Here is an 18614-nt window from a genome sequence, read left to right as displayed (position 1 = left end):
ACCTCTAGCAACAGGTATAAAGACCTATGAGTGAGGCTGATGTTGAGTCTTCTCTGCAAATACATGTATGAGGTAGTTCCTGCTTCACAGAGTACTGACTTAAAAGGCAACAAATAAGCACATATCAAAGAAGGCAGCAAAGAAAACAAACTGAGTGGCATATGCAGGGGCAAGGGGCAATCTAATAATTCTGGTTTTACACCTTGCTTCATTACAGTTCAAAGGGTTTCGGGCTGGGGAGTGATCATGGCAGGTGTGGTTAAGTGAGAGGGTGAACAACTGTTAAGGTGAGAAAGCTCCTAATGATCAGTTGCAATCAAGGAGAGACAAAGGTTGTCTTTGAGAGGGCAGCTCTCCTGACATACCTGAGGCATTTCTGAGACATGTAATAGAGGGGAGGTTTAATTAGGGAAGAGGGGTCACCCATAGCTTTGTCTTGGCCATAAAGCTTAAATCTGACTAGTTTGTGAGGGCTGAAGTGGAGGGTAAAGTTTCGTTATATGGTAGATGCCAGATTCATAGCCAGAATTACAATAGGCTGGGGTTTTATTCAGAGTGGAGTAATAGGCAGTTGCGACTTTTTTAAAGAAAAAGGCAAAATTAGATGAATAAAAAGAAGATAAGTGGGAGAAAAATTCCAGCACACCCCATGAAGCATCTCTAGGACAAAAGAATGGAGAATTGTCTTCTTTGCTTTTGGCTTTCTCGTTAAATTTTGGACTTATGTCCCCAGGCAAAAGTAATATTACACAACAGACAAATGATGTGGTAGGGAAAAGGAAAAATATCTTTGTCCTAACCACTGCAGAGGAAGTGTGTAAAAATCCGTTATACTGGAGTGTAAGCGACTTGAAGCAAGACTTCCCATCACTGGGATTTGTCTTCCCTTTTTGTTACTTCGTTGGTCATACAGCCTCAGTAAGCCACAGTGGGAGAAGAAAAGTCATTTGGCAAGCTTTTAACATGTAAAGGTGATGCTGTAATATTCACTGGCCTTTGTTTAGCGATCTCTCACACAAAAACTGCTCAGATTCAGTTTTCTTTCTTATCTGGTGTATGCTCACCCCCACCCTGCTGGACTCTACTTGTATAGACAGCTTGTCATCAGTTGTGTTATCTTTTACTTTGACCAATATTATGATGTCTTTGTGAGTATTTAGACTTGAAATCTAATGGAGCACTTGAAGACCAAGCCAGCGCACTGCCTTCACCCCCATATTGTGCAATCTGTTTGTTTAGATGGGTGGCTGCTGTAATCAAGGGTGAACCAGCTAGCAGAACGTTTGTGCTCTGAAATAGCTCTTGAAGTGGTATCTACGGAAATGCCAGGTTTTATATTGGGTAATAGACTGGCAAGGAGTCAAGTTGTTGTGGCTGGCCTTGGGATGGTTATGTAAAGTTTTATCTGCAAACTGACTTGCTTGAAGGAAAAACATGCAAAGCTTGTTTATAATATTTTTTTTTCCCCCTCCTTTTCTAACTTCTTGTAATCATAGGGCACACAGTTGATTTTCAGTGCTGCTAAGGAACTGGGACACTTGTCAAAGTTGAAGGTATTGTTCTGCATGGCTTGTGTTAATGTCCATGTGTGTAAGCACAGAAGCGTAGTAGCACATAGCATGTCTTGTGCTTCCAGTGGTGTGTCGCTGAATGCAATTGTAGAGAAATGCTTTTAAATGCATCAAATGTGCTTTTAAATGCATTCTGCTAGCATTAGTATTGTGTTTAAATTAACTGTTAAATTTTACTGTAAGTTTAATCACCAAAGTAGATTTTCTCTACTGTATATACAGTGATCAGTTTGGTATATCAATTTAAAATGAAAAACATAGAGATCTCAGTATCTGACCAGTTCCTATTTACCCACGTCTATTAAAGGGAGTCCCTTATGTGATCCTGATAATGACATTCGTTAGAAAAGATGATTGTGCTAGCTATTGATGAATTATATGAACTGTTACAAAAATAACTTGCTTATGGAAGAGAGCCTGTGTCTGTAAATTCCTTCTGCGTGGGCTCTCTTTACAGGCAAGCTGGCATTTAGCATGAAGGCTATGTTGATGTGTTTTGACAGTGCATGACGTGACAGTGCATGACATGAGCATTACTAAGTGCACACCGCCTCATCATAAGCCAATCAAACATTAATTCGCTGGTCATGACGGGAATGGTATGAAAATAGTGATACCTTACAACATTCAGCTTGCAGTATGCTGTGGTTTGACGTGTGCTACAAAACAGATACTGTGCAAGAGGAGGTCTAAATCTGAAGTATCACAGTGCACAACTTGCGCTGCATGGAAGATGGAGCCGAATGTGAACTCCGACTCAGAGCGTGATCAGGGAAATCTTTCCACAGCAGAGACCATTCTTCTAAGTGATTAGTGCGATTTCAAAATGCATTTATCTTTTCTCATTATTTCTTCCTTTTGTATTGAGCACTTATTACAGCTGTCTTGGTACAATTATATGTCATAGAATAGTTTGGGTTGGAAGGGACCTTCAAAAGTCATCTGGTCCAACCCCCTGCCACAAGCAGGAACATCTTCAACCAGATCAGGTTGCTCAGAGCCCCATCCAGCCTGGACTTGAATGTCTCCAGGGATGGGACATCCACCACCTCTGGGCAACCTGTGCCCGTATTTTCCCACCCTCACAGTAAAAAATTTCTTCATGTCTAACCTGAATCACCCCTCTCTTGGTTTAAAACCATCACTCCTTGTTCTATTACAAGAGGCCCTGCTGAGAAGTCTGTCCCCGTCTGTCTTATAGGCCCTTTTTAGGTACTGAATGGCCGTAGTAAGTCTCCTCAGAGACTTACTCCAGGCTGAACAGCCCCAACTCTCTCAGCCTGTCCTCACAGCAGAGCTGCTCCAGCCCTCTGATCATTTCTGTGGCTCCTCTGACCCCTCTCCAACAGGTCCATGTCTGTCCTGTGCTGAGGGCTCCAGAGCTGGACACAGGACTCCAGGTGGGGTCTCACCAGAGCAGAGCAGAGGGGCAGAATCACCTCCCTCCACCTGCTGGACACGCTCCTTGTGATGCAGCCCAAGATACCATTGGCCTTTGGGCTGCAAGCGCACATTGCTGGCTCACGTCCAGTCTAGTTTCCCTTGGCGAGCAGGCACATTTTAGTAATCCTAATAAGTGATCAAGACATGCAGGTGTGTGATTAGATGCACACACTTTTCTCCAGCTGCATTTTGAGGCTGTTACATAGCAGTGAGCGGTGACATAACATAAATCCTCAGCTGTGGTTCCCTGATGTAATAGCTGTCACTTGTGCTGGGGGATGGCCCCTTGCACTGCCACAGCCATCCTGTCCTCCCTGATGACCTGGTGGCTCCCAAGGGTTGCGATACTTCTACTGTGCCCTGCAATTACAACGCTCCATGCCACTTCATGGGAGAAGTGGGTAGAGAGAAGCTTTGTATCCAGCCTGGGAGGGTAGGAGCTGGACCACAGCCTCCAAATCTGACTCCATTGTCCTATGATATCCCCTTCCCCTTTCAAAAACAACAACTGTATCCCAGCACTTGGAGGAAGAGAGGACATGCCTGGCATCTACGTGCCATCCTGGTGTCAAAGGGGGAGAGCTCTGAGTTTGCTCCATTTCTCCTCCCAGGCCAGAGGGACAAGTCTGTGCACAGACACCTGCGAGTTCCTGTGGCTTGCTTGTGTTTTCAGGCATAGTCAGTGGCACCCACTGTTACCTTCTTCCATATTTTCTCATTACTGGAATTTCTTAATACATATGTATAAGGTGCCTTTTGCCAGGAGTGAGCTGGAAGCTTTGCGTATTTCCATTCGCACTGGTGAGATGAAGGCCCTCAGCAGCAACCTGTCTTTAGTTCAGTTACTGTAAACCTTAACTTCAGTAACTCTGGACTGCATTTTTAGAAATGCGTGTAATCATGTAAATCAGGCAAACCTGGGTGTGTGTTTGAGGTTTTATTTGCATATCCACATATAGGACTACAGCAGCGCAGGTACACAGGATTCTGTATGTGGCAAGAGAACAGTACAAAAGTGTGAAAGTGCTCTGCCACCCGAATTCTGAAGACCTTTTGTTCTGACAGATGGTGTGAATCAACACTGCATCCAAAAATTTCCAAAGGAGTAAAGATGTTACAAGAGTGTAAATTGCTTGGGTCTATTTAAGCATCATGGATGTTTGTTAGGTTTTTTTTGTCCTTTTGTTTTTGTGGGCACATAGAAGCTGATAGGGAAGGCATGAGTAAATGCCTCTTCAGATCACCTCTTCTATGTATTTTGCAGTTCCACTAAAAGCCTTGGAAAATTATGGGATGAATTTTAAGCTTTGTCTTAAATAGAACAGGGGGAAGAGAGCCCTAGTGAATCAGATAACTCAGCTGAAAACTGGGACTGACAGACCTGACAAGCACAGGCTCTCATCCTGATGACAAGTCAATTTCACAGTGTATTTCATAATGCTCAGAAAACCAACCATAAAACCGGCACCCTGGTGCCACATATTTGCCTTCCATTTATTACCAAACTCTTTCCTTTTTGCTTAATAGCCAGCAGCTGGAGCAGGGAGCAGCTGCCTCTTCTTTCTTGTGCTCCCCCAAGGGTAACCTGTGGAGAATACAAGGATGAGTATGAGAGACTGGGAAAAGAGTTTTTTTTTCTTTAACAACTTCTACTTGAAGTTGCATAATTACTTGGTGTAAGTATTTGTGGCTTGCTGCTGGCTGGCAATCTGGGAGGTGCACAGTAGCACTCTGTTCAGTCCTGTATAGGAACAGTGTGGGATTTGCAGAAGGCAGGTGTGCAGGGGAATGGCAGTCGTGGGCTCCTCTGTGAGTAGGTGCAAGCATTACGAGTCCAGTCACTGGGTTATTTTTACATAATGTGTTGAAGTAAATGGCACCAGGAAACTCTCTTAGAAAGCCGTGACGCGGTGTTCTGCATGGACACCAGCGGAGCGGCTGCTCAGAGCAGGCTAAATGAGCTCTTTAGGAGTTTAAGAGAAAAATCCTGACCACCTGGTTTCCATCACAGCATGAGGAATCTGGCAGGCAGACCCAAGAAGTCATTTCAACAGACAGGAAAGTCACTCTTGCCTTGGTGACACAGCTACCCTGACTAAATTGGCCTCTCCCGTGGACGTGGCCTTGGGCTCTGGCTGATTGTGCGCTTAATCTGACTGTCAGACAGAGAAAGAACGTTTTACCCTCTGTGTACTGAAGTGTGAAGCCACATCATCTTCAACTGAATTACTCATGAAGAAGAGGGAGGAGAGCTGTTGCTCCCCTCAGGACAGCTTGTCGCAGCAGAAGATGCTTTGCAGCTTACAGGGTGCTGTGCCGCCGCACGTTGCTTTGCAGACCAGGATCAGCCCGTGTGGGGGAAAGAGGCAACTTGATTCACATCTCTAGTGCCCAGGAAAACACGATACAGCCTTGTCAGAGGTACTGGTGACTGGAGAGGCATCTTCTGCACAGTTCAGTGCAGCACTGTGCAAAGGTGCTATCTTGGTGTCTGGGGGGAGCGTGGCAAACCCTCGTCACTGCGCCTAGACTGCAGTGAGCCCTGTCTCCATCGGGCAGGAGATGGATGGTGTTGGATAGCATGTGGGAACAGCACCAGACAATGTGAATCATAGAATCATTTTGGTTGGAAGAGACTCTTAAGATAATTGAGTCTGACCATAGCCTAAATCAAGCACTAAACCAGGTACCTAAGAGCATCATCTATACATGTTTTAAACACTTCCAGGAATGGTGACTCCACCACAAAATCACCAGGCTGTGACATAGCTTATGAGCATGAAGTGCAGACATGATGCTGCACATTAGGCATGCTTTACTCAAAGACAATTTAGTGAACATCTCCTGAAAAGTGTCTCTCATCAGAGGCTGTGTCGTTTTTATGGTAGGGATAAGTAGCTTTTGCCTGATTTACCTGCGTCTGTATCACAAACACTTCAGCATCCAGGCTGCAGCCAGCTGGCGTGACCCTCCAGCAGCTCAAACAGTTAGAATCTGCGTTTTGTTTTCCCTGAGACCAAGATTAAGCATCAGAGAGAAAGAGCTTAGTGAAATAGGGAAGTGTGATACATCCTTGTAGTCAGGCAGGAGTCTAACAGGGATATATTCCCACGCAGGAAAGGGAATCTGTTCCCAAGGGTACCCTGGTTCTTTGCTATTAAAGATGGTAGATCTTAATGGCAACGAATTCTTTTAGCAAAGGTATTTCCTAGAAAACTTTGCTTGCTTGTTTGTTTTTCATCCTCTACACCAACAATATGATCAATTAGGGACCTTTGTAGATGGAAGAAAAAAGAAAAACAAACCTACAGTTAGCAACTTTGTCCAATATCTGCTTTTCACAATTCCTTGTTTTAGGGGATGTTTTGAGAACTTTGTTGTGGCTGCTCTAGAATGACCGGGGTAGCAAGCAGACTCCTGTGAATCCTGTTTGGGTTTTCTGAGAGACAAACTGAGATTTTAAATTGTCACTTACCTCTGTCCAGTTCCTTTCCTATTTCTCACTTCTGTGCCTGCAAGAAACAGAGAGAGTGGGTTTATTTTTAAGTTGAGCTGTAATAAGTGACTCTGAGAGACTCCATTAAGCATTCCATAGACAGCTGAATAAATGCTGTGACCATATTGACACAGCATGAATCCAGAGAAAGAGATGATACTGGGGACTCCCTTTCGTTTAGTCTCTTACAGCTTACTCATGTCAAATATAATGATTGTTTGCAGGATCATATGGTGAGAGAAGAAACTAGGAGTCTCACTCCAAAGCAGTGTGCTGTTTTGGATCTGGCACTGGATACTATCAAAGTAAGTGATTCCTTTTCTGTCTCCTTCATCCTCTTGCTCCATCCCCAAATAATCACAGAATCACTGAACGGTTTGGGTTGGAAGGGACCTCTGGAGATCATCCAGCCCAATGCACCTGCTAAAGCAGGTTCACCAGAGCAGATCACACAGGAAGGTGTCCAGGTGGGTTTGAATGTCTCCAGAGAAGGAGACTGCGCAGCCTGTTCCAGGGCTCTGGCACCTCCAAGTAGAGAAGTTTCTCCTCACATTCAGATGGAACCTCCTGTGCTTCAGTCTGTGCCTGCTTCTCCTCATCCTGTTGTTCAGCACCACTGAAAGGAGTCTGGTCCCATCCTCTTGACACCCACCCTTCAGATAGTTACAAACGTTTATGAGATCGCCTCTCAACCTTCCCTTCTCCAGGCTGAACAGAGCCAGCTCTCTCAGTCTCTCCTCATAAGGAAGATGCTCCAGACCCCTAAATCATTTTCATAGCTCCCTACTGGACTCCATCCAGTAATTCCTTGTCCTTCTTGAACTAGGGAGCCCAGAACTGGACGCAGAACTCCAGATGTGACCTCACCAGGGCAAAGTAAGGGGGGAAGGAGAACCTCCCCTGATCTGTTTGTCACCCTTTTACTGATGCACCAAAGGAATAGTATTTGGGAGGATAGTGTCTGCCCCAGTTCAGGAGATAGTATGAGTCTGTCAGTGCCGTTACAACATTAAATGCACTAAGTGAGTGATACTGCCGTGTCTGTGTAAACCCAAATAGCCTCAGGTGACTGGCGTGTGCTGGGAGCCAGCAGGTTTATATTTAAGTGCTTTGGAAGAGCAGAGTCGTGAGCAGTTTGGTGCCAGTTGGTCTAAGAGCTGGATTTCCAGTACAGAAGCTATTTTGTTAATTTTTCCAGCTCTTTCCCATCCACACACACAATAGCCCGTAAATGTTGTTTGGTGGTTGCAATTCTTCCTCAGTATTTTTCCTCTTCTTTTTTTTTTTTTTTTTCTCTTAGCAATATTTCCATGCTGGTGGAAATGGTCTGAAGAAAACCTTCTTGGAGAAGAGTCCAGACCTGCAATCGCTTCGATATGCTCTTTCTCTCTACACTCAGACCACAGACACTCTCATAAAAACCTTTGTCCAGACTCAGACCGCTCAGGGTAAGACTCTTTTGTGTTGTTGGCAAAGTTGAATGGAGCTATCTGCTCTGTTGGTAATTGCTCTGTCTTGTACTGCCAGCTTGTAGAATGCTTTTGGCAGTAACATTTCTGGAAACGTGACAGTTCAGGCTTTTGAAACTGGGAAGGAGAGAAAGGAGGTTATTTCCCACTCAAAAGATACATTTTGAGAGAGCAAAAATAGGTGGAACATAAGTCTTGGGGTGTTTGTGGTCTCTTTTATTTTTTTCCTGCAATCCTCATTCAACAGTCACGTTTCATGAATTAAAATGGGTAGTTGTCTTAAAAGGAGTGAAACTTGAAGTTATTGTACCGAGGCTTCTGTGGTGATGAGAGAGACCATTTCAGCAAGACACCACGCAGAAGCGAGTCAGTGCCTGTGTCACTGGCCAGCTGCCAGCACCCCGTGCAAGCCTGAGGCTGATTGACAGCAATGTGACGAGAGCCTGTAAAGGGAAAGATCTTGTAGGAGGGTAACAAAAGCACTGTTTTGCCTGCAGCCAGTAGCAGGGTATGTGCGAGCTAGATGATTTCAAATCACCACAACGTGTTAGTAAGCTGCTGAGATGTGTCACTGTATCTCTATCGGCAAGGCACGATAGTGATGCTGTTTCATTGATTTGGAAGAGATAAATAGTTAATTGTCTCTGTCTTTCATTGATTTCATGCAAACATCTCCAGATTGTTGTGCAGAGCAATTTGGTCTATAGTCGGGAAGCTTCACTGACTGACTGAGAATCTCACTAATCGCAGAGAGAGGGGACAGATGCTATTAGAGGTTAGATCAAACCTGAAACTGATGTTTTAAGTTGTCAGGCTGTTTAAATACAAGCCTTTGGCGTTGGGCTGCTGCATCTCAGCAGCAAAAGTCATACAACTCCATGGGGTGTCTTTTTGAGATCTTTTTCCTTTAATCCTTTCAAGCTCTATGAGAGCTGACGGTCCCTCAGACTGTATTCACAGTCGGAGTGAATCAGTCAGTCTCAACTGCATCAACATATTGTCACACGAGCCCTGAAATCAAGGGGAGGGCACTCCCTAGCTAACACACCGTTCCCTCCTGTGCAAATGAGACGGCTTGATACTGAGATTCCCCAACCAATGCAGAAAGCACCGAGCGTTCTTGAGCAGAACAAAGTTTGTTTTTAAAGTTTTAAACTGAAAAGTTGAATGTAGTTTTGGGGGACTGAATCATCCATGCCTTTAGCAGCATGATATATTCTTGCTTAGGTTGAAATATACTGCATCATAAAATACACTGCATTAACGAAAGAGTCAATACGTGCATTTGAGAGCGTGGTCCTATAGCTGTGTCCCAGCAGAGCAACGGTGACATCCAGTGGCCAGACAGGTCAAAGTCTGCTGCATCTGCAAGGGACTCCGGGGACTTGGCTGTTGCTGTTAGAGTCATACAAACACTTTTTAATTGGGAACTTGTGTGTGCAGTGTGTTTTCAATCTTTGCTGTTCTATGGCAAATGTTTCCCATTATATATCCGCAACAGTTTCCCATTACATATCCAAAATATGAACTGAATCTATTTTTTTTTAATGTGGATGCTATTAAGTTGTTGTGATGAGCCAAGGTATAAGGATGTGTGTGGCACTGCTGTTCTACCCTCCATGCTACAGTCAGGAGTGTTTAAAACTAGAGGAAGAAAATGCTCTATTGAAGTTGCGAAGTGGCAAATTCGAAGCTGATATGAGGAAGCAGCTGCATGCAATGCATGATTTGATTGTTAGAGTCCACTGAGGGCTTGATTGTAAAATTCCACTGAGTCTGAGTGTTTTGCAGATACACAAAGAGAATTGAACATGATCTGAGAGGAGCAGGATATATAGAGTTGCCACGGAAGTGTGTGTTGACCTATTTTTGTTATTTTATTTTTTTTAAGAAGCTGAGAAATATTTAAGCTCTAGTTTTAGGACATAACATGCACTTGTTTTGAGGTCATGGACTGTATCTCACAGCTGACTGATGACATTTATTTGTGGCTCATCTGAGCCACTTCAGGAGACGGGTACTGGACATGGTGGGCCACTGAGCTGGTCCAAATCAGCATTGTCTGCATTAGTAGTTTTGAGAGTTTTGGACCCTGTTTTGGGAACGCCACCTAATATCCATAGGATCAATGGTGGAATATGTCTGAGAAAGGCATGACTTGGTGCTGAGATTGGGCATAGGAAGGGGTATGGCTGGAATACACTTCTCAGTAGCCCTCATTGATCGATTGGTTTGGAGATCTGCACATGCATTGGAGGGACAGGAGGGACAACACTGGTATTTACAGCCAACATCTGCTACCAGAGCGCTCTGACTGATGTTTGCATAAGTCAAGCTTTCCACAACCCTACAGGAGGAAGCGGCTGCATGCTCATCTATTCAAACGCTGGCTGTTTGCCTTTCTTACTTTGCTGCTCAATGGTTGCATCTTCCAGTTTGTGAGGTATCTATTGTGCTCATTTCCTTGCTGAGCAGGCTTCTGTATCACTCTGCTGTTAAATGTTCGCTCTGTGAAGCTGGGTCAGGGCTTGCAGTTTTGTTACACCAGCACAAATTCTATTCTTGTTTTAATCCAGACAACCCTTTACTTTCAGACAGCCTTGTTCTCCAAAGCCTATGTTGGTGCAGAAGATCTAAGAGGATATTTTGTTTATTAAGAGCTAGAATATTTGTGTTGTATTTATTTAAGTGACACCGCTAATTGGTTTGTAATTCACACTCTTCTCTCTTTATCCTGCTTGCTTCTTGCCTTTTGAATTCATGTCTCAGTGCATGATGGGAAAGGTATTAGGTTTACCGCTAATGAGGATGTTCTTCCTGATAAGGGTATGTTCAAGACTAATGTTGTTACCATAACAACATTAGCCAACTGCCTTGCTTTTGAAGTCACCTTGCCCATGCTCAGAAACTTTTTCCAGAGACCCGTTCCCCATAGCTCCCTGTAGACGTGAGCTCGCACTGAATGCTTGCATCCCGCAGACGGAGCCACAGGTTGTGCGGTCTGTCCCCTGCCTGAGAGCCTGTCCCCAGCCTTGAGATTGATTCACGGGGTGTGAAAGCTGTCTCAAAAACTGACTGTTTCTTGAGAGATGCTACAGACTTGTTCCTCGACTCTTTACCGTGGGCTGTGTATGGCTGGTTTAAGTCCTAGACTTGCATGTGTATGGTCTGCTGAGATGGGCTACTGTAATACATGGTAATGTCTGATATGCGTTCAAGGTTATGGCTGAGCTTGAAACGTCTGGCTTGAAGGGGGGTAGCTAAATGTCTTGGTGCTCTGGAGAGCCCTAAAAAATTAAGTCTTGTTCTGTTTCATCTCTCAATTTATTTTCTACTGTACAAAGTCTTTTTGTTATCTGAGGTGAAATACATCTGTAAAACGTTGCACAAGCTCAGTACTGCAGTTTCACCTTCCAGTATCACAATACCAATGAGACTTCCATGTCACAATTTAAATCTGCTTGTCGCTAGATGTGCAAGTATGTGTATGTATAGTTGTACATGATCAGAATATTTTTCACTGGCCATCTACAAAGTGGCGTTTTTAGTTCCTGAACGTTTAACTTAATAGAACAATATTTTTGTGTGAAAAGACAAGAGTGAAGATAGAAAATATCTAAATTTTGTCTCCCTCAAAGGTAATGAGATGTTTCTGCTGTCATTCCTCTGGAACATCAGGGTCTCCTTTAAAACCTATTAATTGCACTAAAGATCAGTAAAATGAAGACCTGAGTGTTTGGCAGTTGATGTTTTCGCTGATGTGGCTTGTTAAAGTAGTTATGTGCTGCTGGTAAACTTGTCTGTTCCTCCGGAAAATGCCAACAGTGTAAGTGAGATACTCACACCATAAGGTGTGTCAGGTCAATAATTAAGCCTACCGATTTTAAAACTCTGTTCTTATGTACAGAAAAGGCGGCACACTGCCCTTCCAGGCGGGGAGAGAACAGTACATTCAGGATCACGTACGAATGTTACAGCCTAGGGGCTGTTTATTGTGCTCAGATCAAGAATGAGATTCTACCCTAAGATAATAATTTGAGGTTCTCTTATGTTTGCTCAAATACTTGTATATTAATGTGACTTTCACTGCCTACGGTTCTGTGCCATGTAATTCTCTTCAGAGATTGCACAGATTAGCTCTCAGCCTCTTGGTTTTTAAATGTTAAATGTGTGTTTTTGCTGCCTGCAGACTATTCTTGTGAAAGTTGACATGTTAGATCTATCTAACAAAATGTTTGTTTAATGATACCTTTGCACTCTTTATCTTGAATTTCAAACACGTCAATTCTTTCACTTAGTTTTGTGCCTTAGCCCCGAAACTGACAAAATAACACTGCTGTTCTTAGGTACCCATTTACTCTGTAGGTATCCCAATTGCAACAGCATTGCTAATTGTCAACCTAAGATGAGACAGTTATCAAAAAGGAAGTAAAGTCAATCTGGCTGTCTTATCAAAGACTTCATTTTCATTTTGCAAAGCAGTCTTTTTCTGTAATTTACATGACATCTTGACTTTCCTACCCAGAAAAATGTCATTTCCACATATTGCATAATAATTATGATTAAAAGTTAAGAAGTTGAAAACATCTTAGTACTTGAACTGTAAAGTTCATCTCCCTCTGTTGCAACACACTATCTTTTCCTCTGTGAAGCTACATCTTGTTTTCTCCCTGGCTAATTGATGAAGGGCAGTAAGTATGCCAGTCGTGAGTGCTTCTCTCTCATCATTTTTGGTGCACAACAGTGAAGGGCTTCTCATTATCCTCTGGAGGGAAGCAGATAGACAGTCAGGATGACAACTTTTATCTGATGCACAACATGGAAAAAGCTTCTTGGAGGGTGAGACTACACTGTGGCTCAGTGCAAATCATTAACTTCTGTCTTTTTGTTTTGTTTTGTTTTTTGTTTGGTGGTTTTTGTTTGGTTTTTTTGGGTTGTGGTTTGATTTGGGTTTGCTGGTTGTTTTTTTGTGTGTTTTGTTTTTGTTTTGGTTTGGGTTTTCTTGGTGTTGTTTCTTTTTTTGTGTGTGTGTCCTCCATTCTTCCCTGCACAGACAGGAATGTCGATGCCCACCACCGGAATGCCTGCATGTGCACACAATAGCTTGGCAGGAACCTCTGAAAAATCCTTGCTGTCTGTGAGAATCCGTCATCAAGTTTTAGATCTCTTAAATTCTTTTAAAATTCTTACCAGTATTCTCAACAGGATGCCAACTTTATGGTGGAGTGTAAAAAAAAAAAAAAAAACAACCCAAAGTTAGTGTTTATGCGTGTTGGGCATGCAAACCTGATGTTATTTTGCATTGATGTTTCATTATGGATGTTGACTGAAAAGCTGGCTATGGAAGGTGTTCTGTGAAAACACTGTCGTGCTGAGGCCATAAACTAAAGATGGGTGCCGATAAACTATAATTCATGTGTACACGGGGGGGTGTCGATTTTTTTCCAACAGGCTCTGGTGTGGACGATCCTGTGGGCGAAGTGTCCATACAGATCGACCTGTACACCCACCCAGGCACTGGTGAACACAAGGTCACGGTGAAAGGTACGGCAAAGCATGCGATACCGCTCAGGCTCTGCAGCTGTGTCAAGGCAAACCGCCCATTGGCAGTCCTTATATCTGTGTGTTAGCTCATGGGACGTGAACCCAGAATTTTTCCCTCTGCTTCACATCAGGAACGTGTAGAGAAACAGCCAAGGAGCTTGTGCAGTCCAGACAGTGACACAGCGATGTACAGCCCTGTTGTTTATTGGCAGTGGTACACAAAGTAAACAAAAATCGGATGATGGCTCTCACCAGGCGCCACAGTTCAGCCTGTGCTGCAGCGAACAGCGTGACAGGGCCGTGTTGTGAAACTGCTCAGTGTAAACCGAGACATCGCAGAGCCAGTGAGAGTTCAGAGGCTCCTCTCCCCCATACCGAAAGCCACGTTGGTCCCTGAAGAGCTGCTCTGAAAACAACCATAGCAGCGATTCATCTCAGGCTTCCTCTTCCTCGGTCTCATTTGCTCGTAGACAGCATATTTAACTACTTTAATTTCCTCTAAAGATATATACAAACAGCTCTTCAGGCCTCTCTTCCCTTGGCTAAATCTACACTGCAATATGAAAGCTGATTTTCAGAGCTATTTCCTGTGCTTCAGTCTGCTCCCTGCAGTGACCTGGGAGAATGAGAATTAAAGAGCTAATAGTTCTGGGTTCTGGAACCACCCACAGCTTATGGGCTTTGTTTGTCTTACCTGCAGTCTCATTTTCCTTTTCAACAGAGACCTTTATAGAGGTCCCCAAAATGTCCCCCCTTTTTTTTCCCCTCATCCCACACATGACGTACAGTTAAGCACTGAACTGGCAGGTCAGTCTGCCCGGAGCTGCATGAATACTGGTTTTGGGGTTTTTTTGGACCAGCTTCTGGACTATGCATATGGCAAAAACTAAGTGCTGTCCAAAACATTAAATTCCCTTTACAGAACTTAACTTAGAGGGAAAAAGCATATCTTTGTGTTGCAAAAAAGTCCTGCTCATGTGTGTCAGGACACTCGCGTGCTCTGTGTTGGACTTTGTCCTCTGAAACAAGACACTCAGAGCAGAGCGGAAAGGTGTCCAGAGCACAGTGAACAAATGAGTATTTACTGTAAAACAGGTTGTGACTCTCTTTTCCAGTTGTGGCAGCCAATGACCTGAAGTGGCAAACATCCGGCATGTTCCGTCCCTTCGTTGAAATCACCATGATCGGGCCCCATCAGAGCGACAAGAAGAGGAAGTTCACAACCAAGTCAAAGAGCAACAACTGGGCTCCCAAATACAATGAAACCTTTCACTTGTAAGTGTGAAAAATAGCTGGAAGGTCTGACATGGCAAGTGCAGATGCAGAAGAGACACCAACACCCTGCTTGGGGCCAAAATGAGTGTGGGAACCAGTGGCTTGGCCAAGTGTTTGGAGCCTTGGCAGGAAAAGCTAGGTTATGGGAGATTTGCTGTGGGTGGGATGCTGAGGTCTGTTCTGTACCAGCAGTGTCCTTTGGCTACCTTCTGAAACATGTTTTGTCCTATCAACATATTTTACTGTACTCCATTGTTTTAATGAACTTTGCATCTTTTATTGATAGAGGCTGAAAGTTCCTTACATATTTGTAGTTCTTTTAATCTTAATGTGTGTTTTTATCGCAACTTGACCTGTAGGACATGCTTTCTGAACTTGTTTCCAAGGAGACAGCCCTTGGAGCTGGTAGTAAGTTGCACTGCTGAAATTGCTGTCTTTCTCAACACCGAGTGTTGATCTCTTCTTATTTGTCTTTCGTTATTACAAAGGCATCTTCCTTCTCGGAAGGCTCAACAAAGGGAGCTACAGACTAGTGCTCACCCAGCTCTGCAGTAAGAGTGAAAGAAGATACGACCAGCAAAAGACTATAAATATACTGGGGGAGAGTAACTGTCCATGCAGTTTTTCTTTAGCGTGAGAAAAGCCAGGCTTTTCCTCTAAGTAAAGGGATTTTGTCCCTTTAAAAAATTATTTTAATTTTAGAAATATCAGAAAGGTTTGAGATGTATTTTTATTATCTTTTGCTTTAATGAAAGATGGTGAATCTTTAACAAAGACTTCATCTAATTAAAATATTAATTACTGAAATGTAGCAACCCTGAACAGAAGCAGAAATATTTAAAGTCATCTGAGTTGAAAACATATTAGAAACTATTTAATATTCCCTGCTCCTCTTATTTCAGAGTTTAACACACACGCAAAGGCAACTTGATAAGTGTTTGGTTTTTTCTTTTTAAGTAGCCAGGTTGTCTTTATCAGCTGTAAATGCCCATACACTGTAGGTTTTACTTTTCTCTCTCTGACCAGGGTTATCTGTAGAAAGGATTTTTCTGTGTCTCATCTAAGCTCTCCAGTCAGCTACTGACACCTTTATTTTGCAGAGGATTTTATACCTTCTGAGAAACTGCAAGTTAACCTCTGTGTGTTTTTCAGCATCCTGGGGAATGAGGACGGCCCTGACGCCTATGAGCTCCAAGTCTGTGTGAAGGATTACTGCTTTGCCCGGGAGGACCGGGTGCTGGGGATAGCAGTGATGCAGCTCAGAGACATCGCAGACAAAGGAAGCTGTGCTTGCTGGTGCCCCCTGGGGCGCAGGATTCACATGGATGAGACTGGACTGACAGTCCTGAGGATTCTCTCTCAAAGAACCAACGATGAAGTCGCTAAAGAATTTGTGAAGTTGAAATCCGAGTCCCGCTCCATGGAGGAGGGCACCTAAGCTCAGCTGTGTCATGTTCCCTTGCCTCTTCTGCCTTGTGCCAATATGTGCAAGTGTTCAACAATTCTCTTTTATTAATTACAAAGTTCTTTTTTTCATGTTGTCTTTGTGAGCTCCGATAGCGCACGTGTGCTGTACAGGAAACAAATCCATCAATCTGATGTGAATTATTTATTTTTTAGTAGCTGGGTAAGACACCATAGAGAACGAGACAATCTCTTCTTATTTAAGATGCAAATTCTGCTTTGTGTATATAAATTATTTTATATTGGAGGCTGGATATGCTGGGTTTTGTTGATATGCAGCACTGTGATTTTATCCTCTGAAGCTGGCAGGCGTTAAAAAGGTTCTACATAATCACCCTGTGATAAAAACACACAACTGTGTGGGAATTGGGAGAATAAGAATGATTTGGGGGTTTGACAAAGCACAGTTATCTCCCATTGAAACCCTGTATGGTGGAGGTGCCAGGGCATATTCTTGCACAGATTATACAAGTGTCTCAACGTGATCTGCAGGCACCGAACGTCTGCTCACGCAGGTTGCAGGTTGCTCTGAAGATGCACACGGGATGGATGTCTGGCCGTGGATGTGCTGCTGGGAGCATGGGCGAGAGCAGTGGGACAAGCGCGGAGGGGCCGGAGATCTCGTAGCCAGGAGCTGCGAGAGCAGCACACGGGAGCAGCCTGCAGCTCTAATTAGATGGTGTGCCTCAGAGAATATACTAATTAATGAATCCCCGCGTGCTGCTGAGAATCCGGCATCGCTGTGGGTGCCGTAAGCTGCTGAACTCCACCAGTCACACTTTGGCTACTGTGACCAGCACAGTAAGGAAGGGAACAACATTGGAGCCATGACAAATAACATGGCTGCTGTATACTTATTTTCCACTTCAGTAGTCTTTTTTTTTTTTTTTAGCTTTTTGACATAGGATTGGATAATTTATTACTTGCAGTCTCTCTGTAGCATTTTGTTACCTTGGAGTAGCTGAGACTATTCCTCACTATGAACCCAGACATGGTGGCTTGCCTGGGAGGGAGCAAATCCTCTCCCCTGGGCAAGCGCTGGGTCTGGAGCACTGGTCAAGGGGCAGCAGGTCCCGCCAGTTCTGATCATGAAGTCGCTCTTGGCCATGCTGTGGTTGATCCTGGCTGATTGTCACTAATCTGTGATTTAATGATACCATTGAAAATGTTTTTTGCACTGTCTTAAAGAAATGTCCTGGTTTTGTTTTCTTGGCAAAACAAAACGCTGTCCTGAGCAAAGTAGATTGCAGGGAGGTCAGAATTTCTGACTGAAAATTCATGAGCAGGAAGGTCTAGAGTAATGATTGCATCTGAGGTATGTTTGTTGGAGGGTCTTAATTCTTTTGGGGATATTTTTGCTATTTCCAGCTACCCTTGTACTCTGGAAAGTGCAGCTGGAACAAGCCAGTCCTTGCCCATAAAGTACTGTAATGCTGTCAATAAATTCAAGGACTGCATATTGAATGACTTTTTTTTTCTATTCTCTCTGACACTTGTATAGCTGTATGATACAACTCCTGTATTACATGGGCTTGCTTGTAACGTTCTGAGATGGCACATCTGCTTTGTTCTTGTCCATGGTGTATTATAGTAGTGCTCTTCAAGACTCCACGCTCTTTGTCATGATTTTGAATCATTGTACGTGCCATTGTTATGAGAACTGTTAGTACAGTCTTTAATAAACTCTTTTAGCAGCATTTGGAGTTGTCTGTTGAAGTGCAACTCTAATTGGATTTGCTAAATCATGTAGGGCGGAATCACCACCACATCTTTGCAATTTACTCTTGTTTAGTATGTAGATATTTCCTTGGTGCTGTAGGTGCCCAGCAAGGGGTGTGAGTCAGACAATTTCCCCCTCCTCCATGGTGCCTCCGTCTTTGACGTCTTTCCTTGAACTTCTTGGCTTCTGATAACACACTGAGACATAATAACTTATTTTTTTTCCTCCCATTTGGCCTTTAAGTCAAGTTTTCTGTGTGCTCAGGTAGCCTTCTGAACAGAGAGATTCGGGCAGGCAGTAAGGTACTTTGCAGATAACACGTGAAGAAAAATAATTATATATCAAACTTGATTCATAACTTTGAGTCTGATATCACAGTATCACAGTATGTTTGGGATTGGAAGGGACCTCAAAAGATCATCTAGTCCAATCCCCCTGCTGGAGCAGGAACGCCTAGGTGAGGTCGCACAGGAATGTGTCCAGGCGGGCTTTGAATGTCTCCAGGGAAGGAGACTCCACAACCCCCCTGGGCAGCCTGGTCCAGTGCTCTGTTACCCTCACTGAAAAGAAGTTCTTTCTCAAATTTAAGTGGAACCTCTTGTGTTCCAGCTTGATCCCATTGCCCCTTGTCC

General features: G+C 43.7%; 1 protein-coding gene across 7 annotated transcripts in view; it reads left to right on the top strand.

Moving 5' to 3' along the window:
- Positions 1 to 17959, top strand: part of UNC13B (unc-13 homolog B) — a 222614-nt gene extending 204655 nt beyond the window's left edge. For 4 of the 7 annotated variants that reach the window (XM_065860353.2, XM_065860351.2, XM_071802610.1 and 1 more), the window contains 7 exons: positions 1497 to 1553; positions 6735 to 6815; positions 7811 to 7958; positions 10749 to 10805; positions 13431 to 13523; positions 14639 to 14798; positions 15951 to 17959. In XM_065860353.2, coding sequence (XP_065716425.1) covers positions 1497 to 1553; positions 6735 to 6815; positions 7811 to 7958; positions 10749 to 10805; positions 13431 to 13523; positions 14639 to 14798; positions 15951 to 16236 — 882 coding nt within the window. In that variant the 3' untranslated portion in view covers positions 16237 to 17959. The remainder of the gene's footprint in view (positions 1 to 1496; positions 1554 to 6734; positions 6816 to 7810; positions 7959 to 10748; positions 10806 to 13430; positions 13524 to 14638; positions 14799 to 15950) is intronic. The other 3 variants (XM_065860354.2, XM_071802611.1, XM_071802612.1) reach the window with 2 other exon arrangements.
- Positions 17960 to 18614: the final 655 nt, after the last annotated feature.

This window comes from Patagioenas fasciata, chromosome Z, assembly GCF_037038585.1.
Source record: "Patagioenas fasciata isolate bPatFas1 chromosome Z, bPatFas1.hap1, whole genome shotgun sequence".
In the NCBI taxonomy this organism is placed as follows: Eukaryota; Metazoa; Chordata; class Aves; order Columbiformes; family Columbidae; genus Patagioenas; species Patagioenas fasciata.
The sequence above is the reverse complement of the archived record's forward strand: the minus strand, read 5'-3'. Positions and strand labels throughout refer to the sequence as shown.